This window comes from Panulirus ornatus, chromosome 53 (genome assembly GCF_036320965.1).
Source record: "Panulirus ornatus isolate Po-2019 chromosome 53, ASM3632096v1, whole genome shotgun sequence".
Taxonomy (NCBI): Eukaryota; Metazoa; Arthropoda; class Malacostraca; order Decapoda; family Palinuridae; genus Panulirus; species Panulirus ornatus.
Window position 1 is genome coordinate 5,907,751 of NC_092276.1, and position 22,031 is coordinate 5,929,781.

Sequence of the window (22,031 nt, forward strand, 5' to 3'; positions counted from 1 at the left end):
ACAGTCACCCCCTTTTTTAATAAATTCCACTGCAATACCATCCAAACCTGCTGCCTTGCCAGCTTTCATCTTCCGCAAAGCTTTTACTACCTCTTCTCTGTTTACCAAATCATTTTCCCTAACCCTCTCACTTTGCACACCACCTCGACCAAAACACCCTATATCTGCCACTCTATCATCAAACACATTCAACAAACCTTCAAAATACTCACTCCATCTCCTTCTCACCTCACCACTACTTGTTATCACCTCCCCATTTGCGCCCTTCACTGAAGTTCCCATTTGCTCCCTTGTCTTACGCACCTTATTTACCTCCTTCCAGAACATCTTTTTATTCTCCCTAAAATTTAATGATACTCTCTCACCCAAACTCTCATTTGCCCTCTTTTTTGAATTATGTACATGGGTATATATGTATATGTCTGTGTAAGTATATATATGTATACGTTGAAATGTATAGGTATGTATATGTGCATGTGTGGACATGTATTTATATGCATGTGTCTGTGGGTAGGTTGGGCAATTCCTTCATCTGTTTCCTTGCGCTACCTCGCTAATGCGGGAGACAGACAAAGTATAATAAATAAATACGTAATACTTCTGTATACTTACCTGAGAGCAGGAATGATTCGCAACATGGCCCTATTGAAGGTACCGTAGATCTGCTTCAAAGATGTTTCTCCCGGGTAGTCCACATATACTACAGGCACATGACGTAGGAAGCGGTGAGATAAAGGCTTACGACCTGGGTCTGTTGGAGGATTACACGCACCAACAAACTGTATGCGCTCCAATTTCACCCATGCTTGGTCTGTGTGAGAGACATATCAAATTACTCTTCTCTAAATTTCCAATAACTTGAATTAGTACACATGGAGTTCTACACAGCATTTTCTATGGCAAAGGTATTTGGAAACAATAAATATTCTAACTAACCTGACACTCTGTAAAATCCACCATGTTCAACCATTTGCCTGAGGAAGCTTATGACCCTTTGGGTGCCATATTTATCCATGTCTGGTAAGTTTATCTCATCACAGAACACCACAAGCCATTTGCCCAACTGAACTGGTGAGAGGATTATACCATTTGGTGTTTTACGGTATTCACAGTAGTGGTCAAATGTCTTCAGCAGGAGTTCTGGAGTAGTTGCACTAGAGAAGTTAAGACCAACAACCTCCAAATCAGGCAAGGCTCTCAGAGCAGAAAAGAGGGTCATTGTTTTACCTGACCCAGGAGGGCCACAGAGAACCAGTGGTTTGTGTTCAGCCAACCAAGTGTACAAGAGGGCTTCATGACGCACTGTGTCAACAGTAGGAACCACCACATCAGGTGCAGCTACTTTATGAGTTTCTACCTCCATGCTAGGAACTTTTGTGGACCATAACATCCACTCTCCACTTATTGCCACTTCATAATCAATGATAGGATTGCTGGTACTTGGAGGCAGAGGAATCGTGGTACAATTACGAATGAAGTCACCCATGTCACTACGAGCTTTCAACTTGCCATCTCCAGCAAAGCTCCACAGCAGTGAGTGCACCAATGCCTTTGGAATATACCTGTAAATAATAGAAAATTCTAATAAAAATTAAGGACACCTGAATTGCACAAAGACAAAAGCATTCTTCACATATTCACACACACACACACACACACACACACACACACACACATACACACACACACACACACACATACACACACACACACATACACAAAAAAAAAAGCAATTAATCACATCATTTACCTCTCAAATTGATCGGACTGCATAGGGAAGTCTGGATGGGCATTATTGTACTGTACAATATTCCTGACTGCTTGATTCAGAAGAGCAAAAAGTGAGGATAAAGCACGCATGCGGGTGAAGTCCATGATATGTTCCAAGTTGTTTGTAGCATACTCGAGACACTTAACAACCAAACCATCTGGTGTCAAGTGAGGTGCAAGAATAGCTGCTACATCACGCTGAACCTGTTACAAAAAGTAATCATAACATTTAGAAGAAAATATAAGTACAGTAAATTCAAATAATGTTTCCGTAACAAACTGTGAAAAATTTAGTCAGTTTAACATTTCACATAATGTACTCATCTAGCTATCTATCTATTTATCTATTCCATCCGCAGAAGCTGGTGACTGAGTTTGGTAAAGTGTGTGGAAGAAGAAAGTTAAGAGTAAATGTGAATAAGAGCAAGGTTATTACAAGTAAATTGGGAGGTGAGTTTGAATGGAGAAAAACTGGAGGAAGTGAAGTGTTTTAGATATCTGGGAGTGGATCTGGCAGCGGATGGAACCATGGAAGCGGAAGTGGATCATAGGGTGGGGGAGGTGGCGAAAATTCTGGGAGCCTTGAAGAATGTGTGGAAGTCGAGAGCATTATCTCGGAAAGCAAAAATGGGTATGTTTGAAGGAATAGTGGTTCCAACAATGATGTATGGTTGCGAGGCGTGGGCTATGGATAGAGTTGTGCGCAGGAGGATGGATGTGCTGGAAATGAGATGTTTGAGGACAATGTGTGGTGTGAGGTGGTTTGATCGAGTGAGTAACGTAAGGGTAAGAGAGATGTGTGGAAATAAAAAGAGCGTGGTTGAGAGAGCAGAAGAGGGTGTTTTGAAGTGGTTTGGGCACATGGAGAGAATGAGTGAGGAAAGATTGACCAAGAGGATATATGTGTCGGAGGTGGAGGGAACAAGGAGAAGAGGGAGACCAAATTGGAGGTGGAAAGATGGAGTGAAAAAGATTTTGTGTGATCGGGGCCTGAACATGCAGGAGGGTGAAAGGAGGGCAAGGAATAGAGTGAATTGGAGCGATGTGGTATACCGGGGTTGACGTGCTGTCATTGGATTGAATCAAGGCATGTGAGGCGTCTGGGGTAAACCATGGAAAGCTGTGTAGGTATGTATATTTGCGTGTGTGGACGTATGTATATACATGTGTATGGGGGGGGTTGGGCCATTTCTTTCGTCTGTTTCCTTGTGCTACCTCGCAAACGCGGGAGACAGCGACAAAGTATAATAAAAAATAATATATAATCTGTATCTTTGACACCTGTTCCCACTTGGAACTCTCTTATACGGGTGGCCACAACAATAGACTCTCTATAACTAGAGAACTCCAGTGCTGCTTCTTAGCAGCACTGGAGTTCCATATTTATGGAGAGCCTATTGTCGTGGCCACCTCTATAAGAGTGTTTGCAGAGGCTCCTAATGTTCCTACTGACTACTTCTACATATATCTACTGCCTAATGTTCCTACCAACTACCTGTACCTTATGTTTCTATCTAAAGCTCCTGCCTAAATGTTCCTACCTACTACTTCCACTCATAAACTTATACAACTCATCATGTGTCCACTCTAATAAACTAAAAACAGCTTCAAATATTTGGGCAAAAAATTATTTTGCTTGTTATTGTGTATAGCAAAATTGGCAATAAGTGAGGAGATGACTCATAACATTATCTCTGAATTTGGACCTAAGCAGTATCTCTGAGTTGGGAAGAAGTAACCTATTTAAAATCAATGCAGCAAAACCCAAATTTCTCCATATATTTCTTCACAAATTTCACTGGTTTCCCCACTATTCACACTCAACTTCTGAAACCACAATGCTCTTTCCCAATCTGATGCTCTGTACATGCCTTTACAGTCTCAATCAATACCCTCCCATATAATTTCCCAGGAATACTCAAAAAACTTATGCCTCTGTAATTTGAACCCTTGCCTTTATCCCCTTTACCTCTGTACAATGGCACTATGCAAGCATTCTACCAATCCTCAGGTACTTCACCATGATCCATACATATACTGAATATCCTTACCAACCAATCAACAACACAGTCATCCCCTTTTTAATAAATTCCACTGTAATATCATCCAAACCTGCCGCCTTGCCGGATTTCAACTTATGCAAAGCTTTCACTACCTCTCCTCTGTTCACCAAACCATTCTCCCTGACCCTTTCACTTTGCACTCCACCCTGACCAAAACACCCTATATCTACACTCCTATCATCAAACAAATTCAATAAACCTTCAAAATATACATACATATACATAGACATATACATATTTCTTTCTTTTCTTTCAAACTATTCACCATTTCCTGCATTTGCAAGGTAGCGCCAAGAACAGAGGACTGGGCCTTTGAGAGAATATCCTTACCTGGCTCCCTTCTCTGTTCCTTCTTTTGGAAAATTTAAAAAAACGAGAGGGGAGGATTTCCAGCCGCCCGCTTCCTCCCCTTTTAGTCGCCTTCTACAACAGGTAGGGAATACGTGGGAAGTATTCTTTCTCCCCTATCCCCAGGAATAAGACATATATGTATATATAGATTTACATATTTATACTTGCTTGCCTTCATCCATTCCTGGAGCTACCCCATCCCACAGGAAAGAGCATTGCAACCCCCTGCTTTGCATATCAAGGCAGTTTGTAGAGGGAGGATCTTTGTTTCATTGTGTTGGTGATGAGTGTCTGCTACTGCTAGGCAGTCAATGATTGTCCTGAGTGTTCTGATCTGTGTCTGAAGCTTTGTTATATTCATTTTTGACAGGTTGAATGACCAGGAGAGTGAGACATATCTCAGCATGAAGAAGAGGAACTGTTTGAGGAAGATACTAAGTGATCTTTGTCTTATCCAAATCTGGTGCAAGATAGTGTTCTAAGCAAGAAAAGAAAAGAAAATATATATATGTAGAGTCTCTGAATGTGTGTGGATGTAAACAAGCGGAGAAAAAAAGGAGAAATAGGTAGTACCTGGATGTTCTGGTTTTAAGTAAAACATATGACAAAAGTAAAGGGGAAGAATAGTTTTGTAATATTCTGGGATAGATTTAGGGGTTGGTATGAAGGCAAAAGCTATGGAAGGGGAAGCACTACTGCTGAAGTAAGGTTATGGGAATCCATGAAAGACTAAGGAATTCAGCTCCAGGCTGATGAGGGTAAAAATGAAAGTGGATTGCAAGAGTTGGGTTATCATGAGTGCTTAGGCACCTGGTAATCAAAAGGAAGATGCTGAGAGGCTCGTGTTCAGGTAGCAGCTGAGTAAGTGTGCCACCAGGATCATGCAAGAGATCAGGTATTGACGATGAGTGACTTAAAGGTTAGATTGTGTAATAAAGTGACAACTGAGGGTATAATAAGGGAACATGTGGTATTCAGTGGGGTGAACAGCAACAGTGAACACCATGTGAAGTTGTACAGTGAAAAAGGTGAAAAAGGACTGGTGACAGGGAATACCTGGTTTAAAAAAGAGGGATATACATAAGTATTCATGGAAGAGTATAAGAAAGATGGTAAGAGCAGATTAATGGAACGACATACTAAATAATAGGTATGCAAAAGAGAGACTCTTGGATGTGAATGTGTTGAGAGGTACAGCTGGAGGCAAGGATGAAGATTTGTAGAGGTTTTTAGAAAAGAGGAAATGGTGAAAGTAAAAGAGCATGGAAAAAGAAACGTATTTGAAGAAACACCAGGAGAGATTGGGTATAGACTGGCAAAAGGTGAGAGTAAACAAATCAAGAGGGGTAGGTGAGGAATGGGAGATATTTTGAGAAGCAAAGCATGCATGTACAAGAGAAGTGTGTGCAGAGAGAAGGTCGGAGGGGAAGGTAAAAAATGGGAGTGAGTGGTGGGAAACTCAAGGAAATTGCTTGTGAAAGAGAAAAAAGAGATGTATCAGTGGTTTTTACTTGGAGGGAGTGCAAATGATTGGGATACATACAAGAAAGAGCAAAGGAGGTCAAGAGGAAGGCGAATGGGTTGAAAAAAAAAGAGGAAGTCAGTTTGGGCAAGTGAGTATCAGCACTCTCCAGGAAGCATAAGGTGTTTTTAAAAAAATTAATGGTGTGAGAAAAACAAGAGAATAAATGGGAAAATTGGTGAAGGGGGCAAATAAGTGGGGCAAATGGGTATGTGGTACTATGTAGTGATAAGGTAAGGAGGAAATGGAAAGAGTATTCTGATGGAATGTTGAATGTCTATGATGATAAGGTGGCAGAAGTAGGGTGTATGGGTTAGAGAGGTATGTAAAGTAAGAGATTCATAGAAAGTGGTTCGGTGATAAAAGAAGAGGTGGTGAAAGCCTTACATAAGATGGAATATAGCACGACAGCAGGAGTGGATGGTACTGCAGTTGATTTTCATAGGAAAAGGGGTGACTGTATTGTTAACTGGTTGGTTAGAATTTTCAATGTACACGTGGATCATAGTTAGGTGCCTGAAAACTCGTGGAGTGCATGTGTAGTCCCACTGCATAAAGGCAAGGGGGGGAAAACGTAACTGTTTGAACTATATGGGTAAGTTATAAGTTAGCTGAGTATAACTAGAGGAGAGTGGTGACCGAAAGGATGAAGGCATGTAAACGGCATCAGAATGGGGAGGAAATATATAGTTTCAGGAGTGGGAGAGGATGTGTGGATCAGGTGTTTACTGTAAAGAATGTGTGTGAGAAATACTTAAAGATACAGAAAGTTTACATGTGGCACTTATGTATTTAGAGAAAGCATTCCACAGGGTTGACAGAGATGCCTTGTAGAAGGTCTTATATATATATGGTGTAGTAAGAGAGTAAATGAGGCCATTTCTTCATCTGTTAGATAGTGAATGAGGCCATTTCTTCATCTGTTACTGGTGCCTCCTTGCTAATGTGGAATTTTTTTTCAATTACTTCATTCATGATGGAAACCACCCTGTGTATACATCTAAGTGTCTGCAATTCAATATGAAAAGTGTCTAAAGTGATGCCAACACTAAATTACTCAATACATAAGATTCATGTATTCCACCATTTTACCTGCAATGTTGGTGTGATTTCATCATCTTTTTTCTTTTCAGTTTTTTTCATGAAAGCAGCATCTTCTTCTGTTTCCTCCACTGGAATATTGCACAGGCGAGCAAGGAAGTTCTCAAAAATCATCTCTACTGACAATACATCCTCGGAGAACCATACCATGCCACAACGAGACACAGTTGCCAGTGTTGCATACTTGAGATCTTGAACCTGAAAAATGTATTTCCATAAACATTAGGAGTATAAAACATATAATAACAAAATTTTTTTTTTCAATACTTGGTCTCTGTTTCCCATGTAAGCGAGGTGGTGCCAGGAAACATACAATGAGGAGGTAAGTTTGAATGGAGAAAAACTGGAGGAAGTGAAGTGTTTTAGATATCTAGGAGTGGATTTGGCAGGGAATGGAACCATGGAAGCGGAAGTGAGTCATAGGGTGGGGGAGGGGGTGAAAGTTCTGGGAGCGTTGAAAAATGTGTGGAAGGCAAGAACATTATCTCAGAAAGCAAAAATGGGTATGTCTGAAGGAATAGTGGTTTCGACAATGTTATATGGTTGTGAGTCATGGGCCATAGATAGAGTTTTACGGAGGAGGGTGAATGTGCTGGAAATGAGATGTTTGAGGACAATATGTGGTGTGAGGTGGTTTGATCGAGGAAGTAATGAAAGGGTAAGAGAGATGTGTGGTAATAAAAAGAGTGTGGTTAAGAGAGCAGAAGAGGGTGTTTTGAAGTGGTTTGGTCACATGGAGAGAATGAGTGAGGAAAGATTGACAAAGAGAATATATGTGTCAGAAGTGGAGGGAACGAGCAGTAGGAGACCAAATTGGAGGTGGAGAGATGGAGTGAAAAAGATTTTGAGCAAACAGGGCCTGAACATGCAGGAGGGTGAAAGGCATGCAAGGAATAGAGTGAATTGGAACGATGTGGTATACCGGGGTCAACGTGCTCTCAATGGATTGAACCAGAGCATGTGAAGCGTCCGGGGTAAACCATGGAAAGTTTTGTGGGGCCTGGATGTGGAAAGGGAGCTGTGGTTTCAGTGCATCATACATGACAGCTAGAGACTGAGTGTGAATGAATGTGGCCTTTGTTGTCTTTTCATAGTGCTACCTCGTGCGCATTATGCGGGGGGGGGGTCATTTTTATTTGTGGTGGGGTGGCGATGGGAATGAATAAAGGCAGCAAGTACGAATTATGTACATGTGTATATATGTATATGTCTGTGTATGTATGTATGTGAGAGTTGGGGTGAGAGAGTATCATTAAATTTTAGGGAGAATAAAAAGACGTTCTGGAAGGAGGTAAATAAAGTACGTAAGACAAGGGAGCAAATGGGAACTTCAGTGAAGGGCGCAAATGGGGACGTGATAACAAGTAGTGGTGATGTGAGAAGGAGATGGAGTGAGTATTTTGAAGGTTTGTTGAATGTGTTTGATGATAGAGTGGCAGATATAGGGTGTTTTGGTCGAGGTGGTGTGCAAAGTGCGAGGGTTAGGGAAAATGAGTTGGTAAACAGAGAAGAGGTAGTAAAAGCTGTGCAGAAGATGAAAGCCGGCAAGGCAGCAGGTTTGGATGGTATTGTAGTGGAATTTATTAAAAAAGGGGGTGACTGTATTGTTGACTGGTTGGTAAGGTTATTTAATGTATGTATGACTCATGGTGAGGTGCCTGAGGATTGGCGGAATGCGTGCATAGTGCCATTGTACAAAGGCAAAGGGGATAAGAGTGAGTGCTCAAATTACAGAGGTATAAGTTTGTTGAGTATTCCTGGTAAATTATATGGGAGGGTATTGATTGAGAGGGTGAAGGCATGTACAGAGCATCAGATTGGGGAAGAGCAGTGTGGTTTCAGAAGTGGTAGAGGATGTGTGGATCAGGTGTTTGCTTTGAAGAATGTATGTGAGAAATACTTAGAAAAGCAAATGCATTTGTATGTAGCATTTATGGATCTGGAGAAGGCATATGATAGAGTTGATAGAGATGCTCTGTGGAAGGTATTAAGAATATATGGTGTGGGAGGCAAGTTGTTAGAAGCAGTGAAAAGTTTTTATCGAGGATGTAAGGCATGTGTACGTGTAGGAAGAGAGGAAAGTGATTGGTTCTCAGTGAATGTAGGTTTGCGGCAGGGGTGTGTGATGTCTCCATGGTTGTTTAATTTGTTTATGGATGGGGTTGTTAGGGAGGTGAATGCAAGAGTTTTGGAAAGAGGGGCAAGTATGAAGTCTGTTGGGGATGAGAGAGCTTGGGAAGTGAGTCAGTTGTTGTTCGCTGATGATACAGCGCTGGTGGCTGATTCATGTGAGAAACTGCAGAAGCTGGTGACTGAGTTTGGTAAAGTGTGTGAAAGAAGAAAGTTAAGAGTAAATGTGAATAAGAGCAAGGTTATTAGGTACAGTAGGGTTGAGGGTCAAGTCAATTGGGAGGTGAGTTTGAATGGAGAAAAACTGGAGGAAGTGAAGTGTTTTAGATATCTGGGAGTGGATCTGGCAGCGGATGGAACCATGGAAGTGGAAGTGGATCATAGGGTGGGGGAGGGGGCGAAAATTCTGGGAGCCTTGAAGAATGTGTGGAAGTCGAGAACATTATCTTGGAAAGCAAAAATGGGTATGTTTGAAGGAATAGTGGTTCCAACAATGTTGTATGGTTGCGAGGCGTGGACTATGGATAGAGTTGTGCGCAGGAGGATGGATGTGCTGGAAATGAGATGTTTAAGGACAATGTGTTGTGTGAGGTGGTTTGATCGAGTAAGTAACGTAAGGGTAAGAGAGATGTGTGGAAATAAAAAGAGCGTGGTTGAGAGAGCAGAAGAGGGTGTTTTGAAATGGTTTGGTCACATGGAGAGAATGAGTGAGGAAAGATTGACCAAGAGGATATATGTGTCGGAGGTGGAGGGAACGAGGAGAAGAGGGAGACCAAATTGGAGGTGGAAAGATGGAGCGAAAAAGATTTTGTGTGATCGGGGCCTGAACATGCAGGAGGGTGAAAGGAGGGCAAAGAATAGAGTGAATTGGAGCGATGTGGTATACCAGGGTTGACGTGCTGTCAGTGGATTGAATCAAGGCATGTGTATGGGGGTGGGTTGGGCCATTTCTTTCATCTGTTTCCTTGCGCTACCTCGCAAATGCGGGAGACAGCGACAAAGCAAAAAAAAAAAAATATATATATATATATATATATATATATATATATATATATATGAAATGCATAGATATGTATATGTGCATGTGTGGACATGTATGTATATACATGTGTATGTGGGTGGGTTGGGCAATTCTTTAGTCTGTTATCTTGCACTAACTCGCTAACGTGGGAGACAGTGACAAAGTATAATAATATAAAAAATAAATAAAATTTTTTTGTCAAACATAAATCTCACCTCAAACATGATGCGGACATTTGGTGGAATAGACAAACGTTCTCCATTTGGGAGTGTAAGCAGTTTGTTATCATCCAGCACAGAGTTCAGGTTCTCTACCCATTCAGGGTCAACATCTCCATCAAAGATAATCCATTGCCTCTTGCTGATCTCACCACGCACATTGTCAATTATTTTCCTGTAATAGTAAACAACAATATTATTTTAGCCCTTAATTGGTTATTCTCAATGCTAGAAGTTTATAAATACATACATAACAAGGTATGCATGGTTTCAATAAAGGCAAAGTAAAGTATATTCAAAATCACTCACCTTAGAATATGGGTAAAGAGGCCGTCTGTCCATTCTCTAGTATTGGGATCTAAGACACCATACAATGCTTCTTTGCTCATGGCCTTTGGGTCAATGACATGAGCAACACCCTCTATACCCTCAAAGCGTTCTAGAGCCTTTAGGAGAACATGCCAGGCACTAGACTTTCCAGAGCCACTTGGGCCCACCATCATTAAACCATGGTTCAGATTGCTAATCTGGTATAACTGAAGTACCTGCAAACATGATAATAAAACCTTTTGTTAACAAAGATCATTTACAAATTATGATACAAAATGTACAAAGAAGGGAGTCTGAGGTGCAAAAACTGATGAGTCTTATTAACCTTAATACTGCATATCGAAGATTTAAGATCAATTTTCTATATCAACAATTAACCATAAAAGTTAAAAAAATCCAGTGAATAATTCTAACATGGACAGAAAAGTCTACATTATTTCATAAAATTTATCAAGTTTCAACAAAAACAGAGATGACTATTATAGCAACAAACACTTCTGATGTACAAACACTTATTTTCATCACATGATCATAGAGGAAGTACAGATGGTACCAACAGAAAAGAAAAGCTCCTTAGAAAGAGAACAGATGTTGCTATCAGGCAGTGAATGACTAAATGGAACTTGACAGACCACTAAATATATATAGATAAGCAAGTCTTTCAGAATATATTATCTTCAGAACAAAGCAAATGAACATTTACATCATATGAAATTAAATCATATATATGTCATCAAAATATTTCCTATCAGCCCTTAATCCCTTTAAGAAAAAACTTACAGTATCAATATATAACAAATAATACTAGCAACTAATACTTCTTAGATATACAACAAAGTTTTTCATCATCTGAAGGCTATAAATTTATATTTTCATATGAATTCTTTAGGTAATAAGCAATTCACTACCAGATAATCATATTCACTACACAAGAGCAGAAAACAGACTGAAATAATGAGCTCATACAAGGATACCTGTCACCATTAAAAAACACTCTCAGTACAATCATCAAAAAGGACACAAAGACAATAATTGCTAGTTAATATCAATCATCACAAATAAAGCAAAAGATTATGAATCCACTGTCTTTGATTTGGTGGCTGAAAAACATACATACACCAAATCTCGAACATCAGTAAGTACATTAGTCCTGATTTGATGACTGATACAAGTTTCAGCAATCTGTTTTATCCCATTGCATTCCAAGTTGTGCAAAAGAAAAATCATATGTATACATATTTCAATTTAATCATATAAGCCAAGGCCCCTTTTACAAGGCTCTGCAGCTTCAAGGCTTCATTACATCCAATAGCAGGGATATATATAATGGACTCCTCTGGAGTGTGATGCTCCTCATCAATATCGTACTCCTCTTCATCTTCATTGCAAAAGAAGACTTTTCACACACAGTGTAACTAAAGGTAGGCACAGTTTGGTGACCTGTGTGAGTGTTTATTATATTCATGTTACAGGAAGAGAGCTTTGCACGTGTTGCCCTGTCTCAACTTTGTATTTACATACCATGTCTTTACTCTCATGTGTACACACACACACACACACACACACACACACACACAAGCATACCTGGATCACAACACAAAAAATAAGGGGAACTCCTTCGATGGATAGAAGACTATCTCAGTGAGATGGAACAAAGGACACAGATACATGTTTGAGGAGCCTTTTCCAAATGAGTTGAGGCAACAAGCAGAGTGTCCCAGGGTTAGATTCTAAGCCCAATATTCTTCTTGATCTTTTAGCCTGAAGGTATGAAATCCTACCTGAATATCTGCAGATGATGCAAAGGTTATAATGGAAGTGAAAAGCAAGAAGGATAATTTTCATTCTTATTCATAATTACTCCAAGACCAATTTCAATGGACGAGTCCTGGTATTACCATTGACCTTTTTAAAAGTTCCTACAGCCTATGGCTGCCCTACTTCCAGTTACAGGTTCTCTGATGAAACTGCACTCCCAGTGATACAACCTTGCTGAAACATGACTTTCCACCTGTACTGTAACCTTGAGGGGGCTTACAAGGGGACCTAAACAGACTATGATTGATTAAATTCAACCTGAGCAAATGTAAAGCAATGCGGCTTGGACAAAGCAAAAGACAGCCTCAAAATGATTATCTAATAAGAAATAAGTTTCAGGATTCTGTGAGTGAGAAGGACTTGGGAGTCAACTCTAACATTTTGCCAACAACCCATATTAGGAGAATATGTAGGGAGATAAACAGTCAGCTGACAAATATCAAAAAAGCTTTCAAAAAAAGGCCAAGGAAGTATTTAGAAGGCTATTCATAACTTACATAACTACAATATGCTTTTCAGGTTTGGTTATGATACCTAAAGAAGAATAAAGTGCTAATACAAAAGGTCCAGAAGAGAGCAACAAAGATAGTATCAGAATGAATAGAGCTCAATCTCAGGGAAAGCTAGATACTTAAATTTCACCATCTTTGAAGAGATTAGATCAAGGGATGACCTGATCACAACTTTTAAGTCTTTAAAAGAGATCGACAATGTGGACAGTGTACAGTTCATTGAGAGATTTAGGGTTGGAGCAACCAGATGACTGCTCCCTGCATCTAACATGTTCCCGTTCATTCACACTCTTATACTATAAAAGTACTTCTTTACATCTTTTTTCAAGTTTCTTTCTTAATTTCATGCTGTGTCCTCTGGTTACTCATCCATAAATCTTGAAGAATTTCACTTTTCATGTTATTTGTTTGTTTGTTTGCATTTGTGTGTGTGTGTGTGTAATTAGGTTCCTGCTTGTTCTGTTCATGGAGGGAGGTTTTCACTCAATAGGGCCACATCTCTGGAACACTTTCTACTATCATACAACCTTTTAAATTTATGTATGCTGTATGCATAACAATGTCTTCAGTCATGCTGTTCTATTTATCCATCACTCTTATACTATAAAAGTATCTCTTTACATCCTTTTTAGCAAGTTTCTTCCTCAAATTCAATTTATGTCCTCTAGATGCTTGATTCCTACACCCCTCAAAAAAATAATCACAGTCCATGTCATTGGTCTGTTCTAAAAACTTAAAGTTTATGATCATGTCATTCCTCACACCTTTCTCCCATTGCGAGCTAATCCAAAGCCTCTAACCATTCCAAATACCATAGCTATCTTAATTCTGGTGCCATCTTTGTTGGCCTCCCCTGGACTTTCTCTAGTAGCTCTTTGTCCTTCTTTATGTGCAGTGACTAACCTCAAGAACCATATTCCAGTTTTGGTCATATGCAAGATATGAGCAGATTGCTATAAATTTCCTCATCCATATACTTGAAGCCAATTTTGCTTGTTACCAGATGACAGTTTGTCTCTAACTATTCTCCTGAAGTGCAACTCCGGTGACAGGTTAGGGATAATGTAAACTCCCAAGTCCTTCTCACACAAAGAATTCTGAAACCTATTTCAAGTTAGATAGTAATCACATTGAGACCTTCTTTCACTTTATCCCATCTTCACTACTCTGTATTTGCTTGGATTGAATTTCATTATCCATGTATCAGACCAACTTGGGAGTCTGTTTAGGTTTGCTTGTAAGCTGATGCAACCTTCCCTGCTTTTCCATTCTCTCATGACTTCTGCATTATTTGCAAACACATCAGGCAGGAATCCACATATTCAGACAAGTTATTCACGTATATAAGCATAACTGTCCCAAAACAGAACCCTTTGGAACTCCACTAGTGACCCCATCCATTTGGATGTGATAACATCAAATCTGTACAATATGGGGAAGGGGTTCATACTTGTGGGGCCACAACTTTTCAACATTCGTGGGGCCACATCTCTTCCATATTCTTAATCATCATACAACTTACTGAATTTATGTATGCTGCTTGTAATAACCCTGACTTCAGTCATTCTACTTAGTTCATCTAACACTGTTATATACGTACTTCTTTACACCTTTTTCAAGGAGTTTCATTTTCATGTTATATCCTCTAGCTGTTCTATCCCTATAGCTTTGAAAAAGTGTGTGTGTGTGTGTGTGTGTAGGTGTGTGTGTAGGTGTGTGTGTGTGTAGGTGTGTGTGTGTGTGTGTGTGTGTGTGTGTGTGTGTGTGTGTGTGTGTGTGTGTGTGTGTGTGTTTTATGGGGAGAGAGCTTTACACTCTTGTTGCCCTATATCTTAACCCTGTACATACATAACATATCTTGATATCAGTGGGTGAATACACAAGCAAAGACACATCCAAGCCTAAACCAACTACCCATTAATGACTAGTCCCAAGGACCTATCTACTGCAATGAGTGTAGGCTAATTCCCATGCCCAGGATTTGACCCATGTGGGTGTCCCCAGGCTGGTCTGTGACAACTCATGATCAGTAATACTAACCAATATACAGTGCCACATGTTTGCGTGTGTGTGTGTGTGTGTGTGTGTGTATGTGTGTGTGTACGCATGTGTGTTTTGTGTCTGTCAGTCTGTCTATCTAATCACTTAGCTGGTGCGGGAAACAGCGATCAAGTAAAATAACAATAATTATCATTATCATTATTTATAATTTATCATACTTAACCACCATCTCCCGCGTTAGAGGTAGCGCAAGGAAATAGAAGAGGAATGGCCCAACTCACCCATATAAACATGTATACACATAATGTCCACACATATGCATATTTATACTTATCTATCATACTTTGTTGCTTTCTCCCGCGTTAGCAAGGTAGCGCAAGGAAACAGACGAAAGACTGGCCTAACCCACCCACATAAACATGTATCTACACATGCACACATGCATACCTATACATTTCAACGTATACATACATATACATAAACAGACATATACATACATGCACATGTACATATTCACACATGCTGCCTTCATCTATTCCCGCCACCACCCTGCCACACATGAAATGGCACCGCCCCTCCCCCCACGTGCGTGCAAGGTAGTGCTAGGAAAAGAAAACAAAGGCCACATTCGTTCACACTCAGTCTCTAGCTGTCATGTGTAATGCACCAAAATCACAGCTCCCTTTCCACAAAACTTTCCATGGTTTACCCCAGACTCTTCAAATGCCCTGGTTCCGTCCATTGACAGCAGATTGTTACAATTCATTCTATTCCTTGCATGCCCTTCACCCTCCTGTATGTTCAGGCCCTGTACACTCAAAATCTTTTTCACTCCATCCTTCCACCTCCAATTTGGTCTCCTGCTTCACAATGCTCCCTCCACATCTGACACACATACCCTCTTTGTCAACCTTTCCTCACTCATTCTTTCCATATGTCCAAAATACCTCAACCTACACTCTTCTGCTCTCTCAACCACACTCTTTTTATTACTTGCTCAATCAAACCACCTCACACCACATACTGTCCACAAGCATCTCATTTCCAACACATCTACCCTCCTCCATATAACTATATCTATAGCCCATGCCATGCATCCATGTAATATTGTTGGAACTACTATTCCTTCTAACATACCCATTTTTTCACACCAAGATTCTCTTTCCACACATTTTTCATCACTACCAGAACCTTTACCCCCTCACCCACCCTATGACTCACTTCCACTTCCATGTTTCCATTTGACGCTAAGTCCACTCCCAGATCTCTAAAACTCTTCCCTTCCTCCAATATTTCTCCACTCAAACTTACATTTTAACTAACAAGTCCCTCAACCCTGCTGAACCTAACAACTTTGCTCTTATTCACATTTACTCACAACTTTCTCCTTTCACACACTTTTCCAAACTCAGTCACCAACTTCTGCAGTTTCTCACTTGAATCAGCCAACAGTGCTACATCGTCAGTGAACAACAGTTGACTCACTTCCCAGGCCATCTCATCCCCAACAGACTGTATATGCACCCTTCTCTACAAAACTCTTGCACCTACCTCCCTAACCACCTCATCCATTAACAAATTAAAGAACCATGGGGACATAACAAATCATTGCTACAGACCAAACTTCAATGGGAGCCAATCACTCTCCTCTCTTCTACTTGACTTACACCCTTCAAAAAACTTACTGCTTCTAGCAGCTCACCTCCCACACCATATATTTTGAAGACCTTCCACAAAGCATCTCTATCAACCCTATCATATGCCTTCTCAGATCCATAAATGCCACATACAAATCCATTTGTTTTTCTAAGTATTTCTCATATACATTATTCAAAGTAAACACCTGATCCACATATCCTTTACAACTTCTGAAACTATGCTGCTCCTTCCCAATCTAATGCTCTGTGAATGTGTTCAACCTCTCAATCAATACCCTTCCATACAACTTAACAGGTATACTCAACAAACTGATGCCTCTGTAGACTGAACACTTACCTTTATCCCCTATGCCTTTATACAATGGCACTATACATACATTCTGCCAATCCTCAGGCACTTCACCATGATCCATTCATAAACCGAGTATACTTTTCAGCCAATCAACAACACAGTCACCTCCTTTCTTAATAAATTCAACTGCAATACCATCCAAACCAGCCACCTTGCCAGATTTCATCTTCCACAAAGCTTCCCCTACTTCTCTCTTAACCAAACCATTCTCCCTGACCATCTCGCTTTGTACACCACCCCAACCACAGCACTACATCTGCCCCTCTATAATCAAATGCACCCAACAAACCTTCAAAATACTCACTCCATCTCCTTCTCACTTCATCACTAGTGTTATTACTTCCACCCTTGACCCTTCATCGATGCTCCCATTTTTACTCTAGTCTTACACATGTTATTCACCCCCTTCCAATAACACCAACTCAATAACACCAACTCTCATTTTCCCTCTTTTTCAATCCTTGCACCTTCCTCTTGACCTCATGCTGCTTTCTTTTATACATCTCCCAGTCATTTGCACTCCTTCCTTATAAGTATTGTCCAAACACCTCTCTTTTCTCTTTCACTACCAACATTACCTCTTCACCCAACCACTCACTACCCTTTCTAATCTGCCCACCTCCTAACTTTCTCATGCCACATGCATCTTTTGCACATGCATCATTGCTTTCCTAAATACATACATTCCTCACCCACTCCCCTCATATCATTTGCTCTCACCTTTTGCCATTCTACAATCAATCTCTCCCGGTACTTCCTCACACAAATCTCCTTTCCAAGCTCACTTACTCTCACCACTCTCTTCTCCCCAACATTCTCTCTTCTTTTCTGAAAACATTTACAAATCTTCACTTTCACCTTCACAAGATAGTGATCAGACATCCCTCTAGCTGCCCCTCTCAGCACAAGAACATCCAAAAGTCTCTCTTTTACAAACCTCAGCACAAGAACATCCAAAAGTCTCTCTTTTACAAACCTATCAATTAACACATAATCCAATAATGCCCTTTGACCATCTCTCCTACACTCGCATACGTATACTTATGTATATCTCTCTTTTCAAACCAAGTATTCCCATCACCAGTATTTTTTCAGCACACAAATCCACAAGCTCTTCCCCATTTCCATTCACAGCTCTGAATACCCCATGTACACCAATTATACACTCAACTGCCACATTACTCACCTTCACATTTATATCATCCACCACTAATACCTAGTCTCGTGCATCATAGCTGCTGACACACTCACTTAGCAGCTCCCAAAACACTTGCCTCTCATGATCTTTCTTCACAAGACCAGGTGCACAGGCACCAATAATCACCCATCTCCCTCCACCCACTTTCAGTTTACCCACATCACCACATCAATCTAGAATTTACTTTCTTACACTATCACACACTCCCACAACTCCTGCTTCAGGTGTAGTGCTACTCACCTCCTTTGCTCTTGTCCCCTCCAACCCCTGACTTTACTACAAAGACTTTTCCAAACCATTCTTCCCCTTTTACCCTTGAACTTCATTTCACTCTGAGCCAGAATATCCAGGTTTATTTCCTACAACATACTACCTATCTTTCCTTTCTTCTCATCTTGGTTACATCCACACACATTCAGACAACCCAATCTGAACCATTGTACAAAAGGGATAAAGGTGAGTGTTCAAACTACAGAAGCTAAAATTTGTGAAGTATTCCTAGGAAATAATATGGGAGGGTATTGACTGAGAGGATGAAGGCATGTACAGAGCATCAGACTAGAGAAAAGCAGTGTGGTTTCAGAAGTGGTAGAGGATAAGTGGAACAGGTGTTTGCTTTGAAGAATGTGTGAGAAATCCTTAGAAAAACAGATGGATTTGTATGTGGCATTCATGGATCTGGAGAAGGCATATGATAGGGTTGATAGAGATACTTTGTGGAAGATCTTAAGAATATATGGTGTGGGAGGTAAGCTGTGAGAAGCAGTGAAAAGTTTTGAACAGGGATGTAGGGCATGTGTATGAGTAGGAAGAGAGGGGAGTGACTGGTTCCCACTGAAAGCCAGTCTGCAGCAGGGGTGTGTGATGTCTCCATGGTTGTTTAATTAGTTTATGGACAGGGTGGTTAGGGAGATAAATGCAAGTGTTTTGAAGAGATGGGAGAGTATGCAGTCTGTTGGGGATAAGAGGGCCTGGGAAGTGAGTCAGATGTTTGCTGACGATAAAGCACTGGTGGCTGATTCAAGTGAGAAACTGCATAAGCTGGTGACTGACTTTGGAAAAAAGGTGTGAAAGGAGAAAGTTGAGAGTAAATGAAAATAAGAGCAAGGCTATTAGGTTCAGAAGGGATGAGGGTCAAGTAAAGTGGGATGTAAGATTAAATGGAGAAAAATTAGAGGATATGAGGTGTATTAGATATCTGGGAGTGGACTTGGCAGTGAATAGAACCATGGCAGTAGAAGTGTCACAGGGTGGAGGAGGAGGCGAAGGGTCTGGGAGCGATGAAGAATGTGTGGAAGGGGAGAATGTTATCTCAGAAAGCAAAAATGGGTATGTTTGAAAGAATAGTAGTTTCAACAATGTTACATGGTTGTGAGGCATGGGCTATAGATAAGATTGTATGGAGGAGGGTTGATGTGTTGGAAATGAAATGTTTAAGGAAAATGTGTGCTGAGAGGGGGTTTGAATAAGTAAGTAATGAGAGGGTAAGAGAGATGTGTGGTGATAAAAAGTGTTGTTGAGAGAGCAGAAGAGGGCGCGTCGAAATGGTTTGAACATATGGAGAGAATGAAAGAGGAAAGATTGACAGAGAGGACATATGTGTCATAGGTGGAGGGTACAAGGAGGAGCAGAAGACCAAAGTGGAGGTGGTAGGATGGAGTGAAGAAGATTTTGAGCAATCAGGGCCTGAAAATACAGGAGAGTGTGAGACGTGCAAGGAATAGAGTGAATTGGAACGATGTGGTATACCCTGGTAGAGAGAGAGAGAGAGAGAGAGAGAGAGAGAGAGAGAGAGATGCAGCATCCTGTGGGGTGGGGTGGCGCAAGAAATGGATGACAGGCAAGCAAGTATGAATATGTATATGTGTATATATGTATATGTTGACATGTGTATGTACATGTATATTCCCATGAGTCCACGGGGAAAATGAAACACAAAAAGTTCCCAAGTGCACTTTCGTGTAATAATCACATCATCAGGGGAGACACAAGAGAGAAATATAACAGTCAGTTGATATACATCAAAGAGACGAAGCTAGGACGCCATATATGCGTGTATGTACATTTTTTTTTTTTTTTGCTTTGTCGCTGTCTCCCGCGTTTGCGAGGTAGCGCAAGGAAACAGACGAAAGAAATGGCCCAACCCACCCCCATACACATGTATATACATACGTCCACACACGCAAATATACATACCTACACAGCTTTCCATGGATTACCCCAGACGCTTCACATGCCTTGATTCAATCCACTGACAGCACGTCAACCCCAGTATACCACATCGCTCCAATTCACTCTATTCCTTGCCCTCCTTTCACCCTCCTGCATGTTCAGGCCCCGATCACTCAAAATCTTTTTCACTCCATCTTTCCACCTCCAATTTGGTCTCCCTCTTCCCCTCGTTCCCTCCACCTCCAACACGTATATCCTCTTGGTCAATCTTTCCTCACTCATTCTCTCCATGTGACCAAACCATTTCAAAACACCCTCTTCTGCTCTCTCAACCACGCTCTTTTTATTTCCACACATCTCTCTTACTTACTTACTTACTTACTCGATCAAACCACCTGACACCACACATTGTCCTCAAACATCTCATTTCCAGCACATCCATCCTCCTGCGCACAACTCTATCCATAGTCCACGCCTCGCAACCATACAACATTGTTGGAACCACTATTCCTTCAAACATACCCATTTTTGCTTTCCGAGATAATGTTCTCGACTTCCACACATTCTTCAAGGCTCCCAGAATTTTCGCCCCCTCCCCCACCCTATGATCCACTTCCGCTTCCATGGTTCCATCCGCTGCCAGATCCACTCCCAGATATCTAAAACACTTCACTTCCTCCAGTTTTTCTCCATTCAAACTCACCTCCCAATTGACTTGACCCTCAACCCTACTGTACCTAATAACCTTGCTCTTATTCACATTTACTCTAAACTTTCTTCTTTCACACACTTTACCAAACTCAGTCACCAGCTTCTGCAGTTTCTCACATGAATCAGCCACCAGCGCTGTATCATCAGCGAACAACAACTGACTCACTTCCCAAGCTCTCTCATCCCCAACAGACTTCATACTTGCCCCTCTTTCCAAAACTCTTGCATTCACCTCCCTAACAACCCCATCCATAAACAAATTAAACAACCATGGAGACATCACACACCCCTGCCGCAAACCTACATTCACTGAGAACCAATCACTTTCCTCTCTTCCTACACGTACACATGCCTTACATATATGTACATATATGTGTATATAAGTGGATGGGTCTTTCTTCATCTATTTCCCAGTGCTACTATTCTTCCCCTTTACCCTTGAGCTTTATTTCACTCAGAGCCAGAACATCTAGGCTTCTTTCCTTATTCACAATACCTATCTCTCCTTTTTTTTCATCTTGGTTACATCCATACACAATTAGACAGCCCAGCCTAAGCCTTTGAGGATGATGAGCACTCCCTCCCTACATTTCCCTGCTACTGGAGGCAGCACAGCTTTAGGCTGCGAGAATCTTTGAAAGGTACTGGGTAACACCAGGATTCTTTCACAGAAATTAGTCCTGGGGTAATTATCTATACGCACATAGATGGCCATGTTACTGCTACTCCATTTTCTGAAAATATACTGTGTCATATTTACATTTGATTTTGTAGTTTACATCTTACATAGAGAATATATTGTGAAAATTTAAAGGGAAACCGACTGAAAACTATTTCAACAGCTCCTTCTTTATGCCTTGTAAAATTCTTGTAAATCAAAAGCCTATTGCAGAACTTTAGAAACTACTTTGCAGCAGCATTTAGTGTGGAGCTTATGCTTGGCAGCTTGTAATGGTAACTGTCATTCTACTGTAAGTCACTTGATTGCATAACTGACCCATTATAAGAATTAAACTGCAAACTGCATAATTATTTCAAGTGCAAAAAGTTCATTTCAAAGACAGTTCAATTGTTTAGAGTTGCTGCAGATACAAGCAAGACCT

General features: G+C 40.7%; 1 protein-coding gene across 7 annotated transcripts in view; it reads right to left on the reverse strand.

Moving 5' to 3' along the window:
* Dhc64C (dynein heavy chain, cytoplasmic) overlaps nucleotides 1-22,031 on the reverse strand; it is a 335,090-nt gene that overhangs the window by 98,222 nt on the left and 214,837 nt on the right. For all 7 annotated transcript variants that reach the window (XM_071692492.1, XM_071692491.1, XM_071692489.1 and 4 more), the window contains 6 exons: nucleotides 10,486-10,721; nucleotides 10,174-10,351; nucleotides 6,799-7,005; nucleotides 1,751-1,974; nucleotides 937-1,562; nucleotides 613-811 (listed from right to left, as the gene is read on the reverse strand). In XM_071692492.1, coding sequence (XP_071548593.1) covers nucleotides 613-811; nucleotides 937-1,562; nucleotides 1,751-1,974; nucleotides 6,799-7,005; nucleotides 10,174-10,351; nucleotides 10,486-10,721 — 1,670 coding nt within the window. The remainder of the gene's footprint in view (nucleotides 1-612; nucleotides 812-936; nucleotides 1,563-1,750; nucleotides 1,975-6,798; nucleotides 7,006-10,173; nucleotides 10,352-10,485; nucleotides 10,722-22,031) is intronic.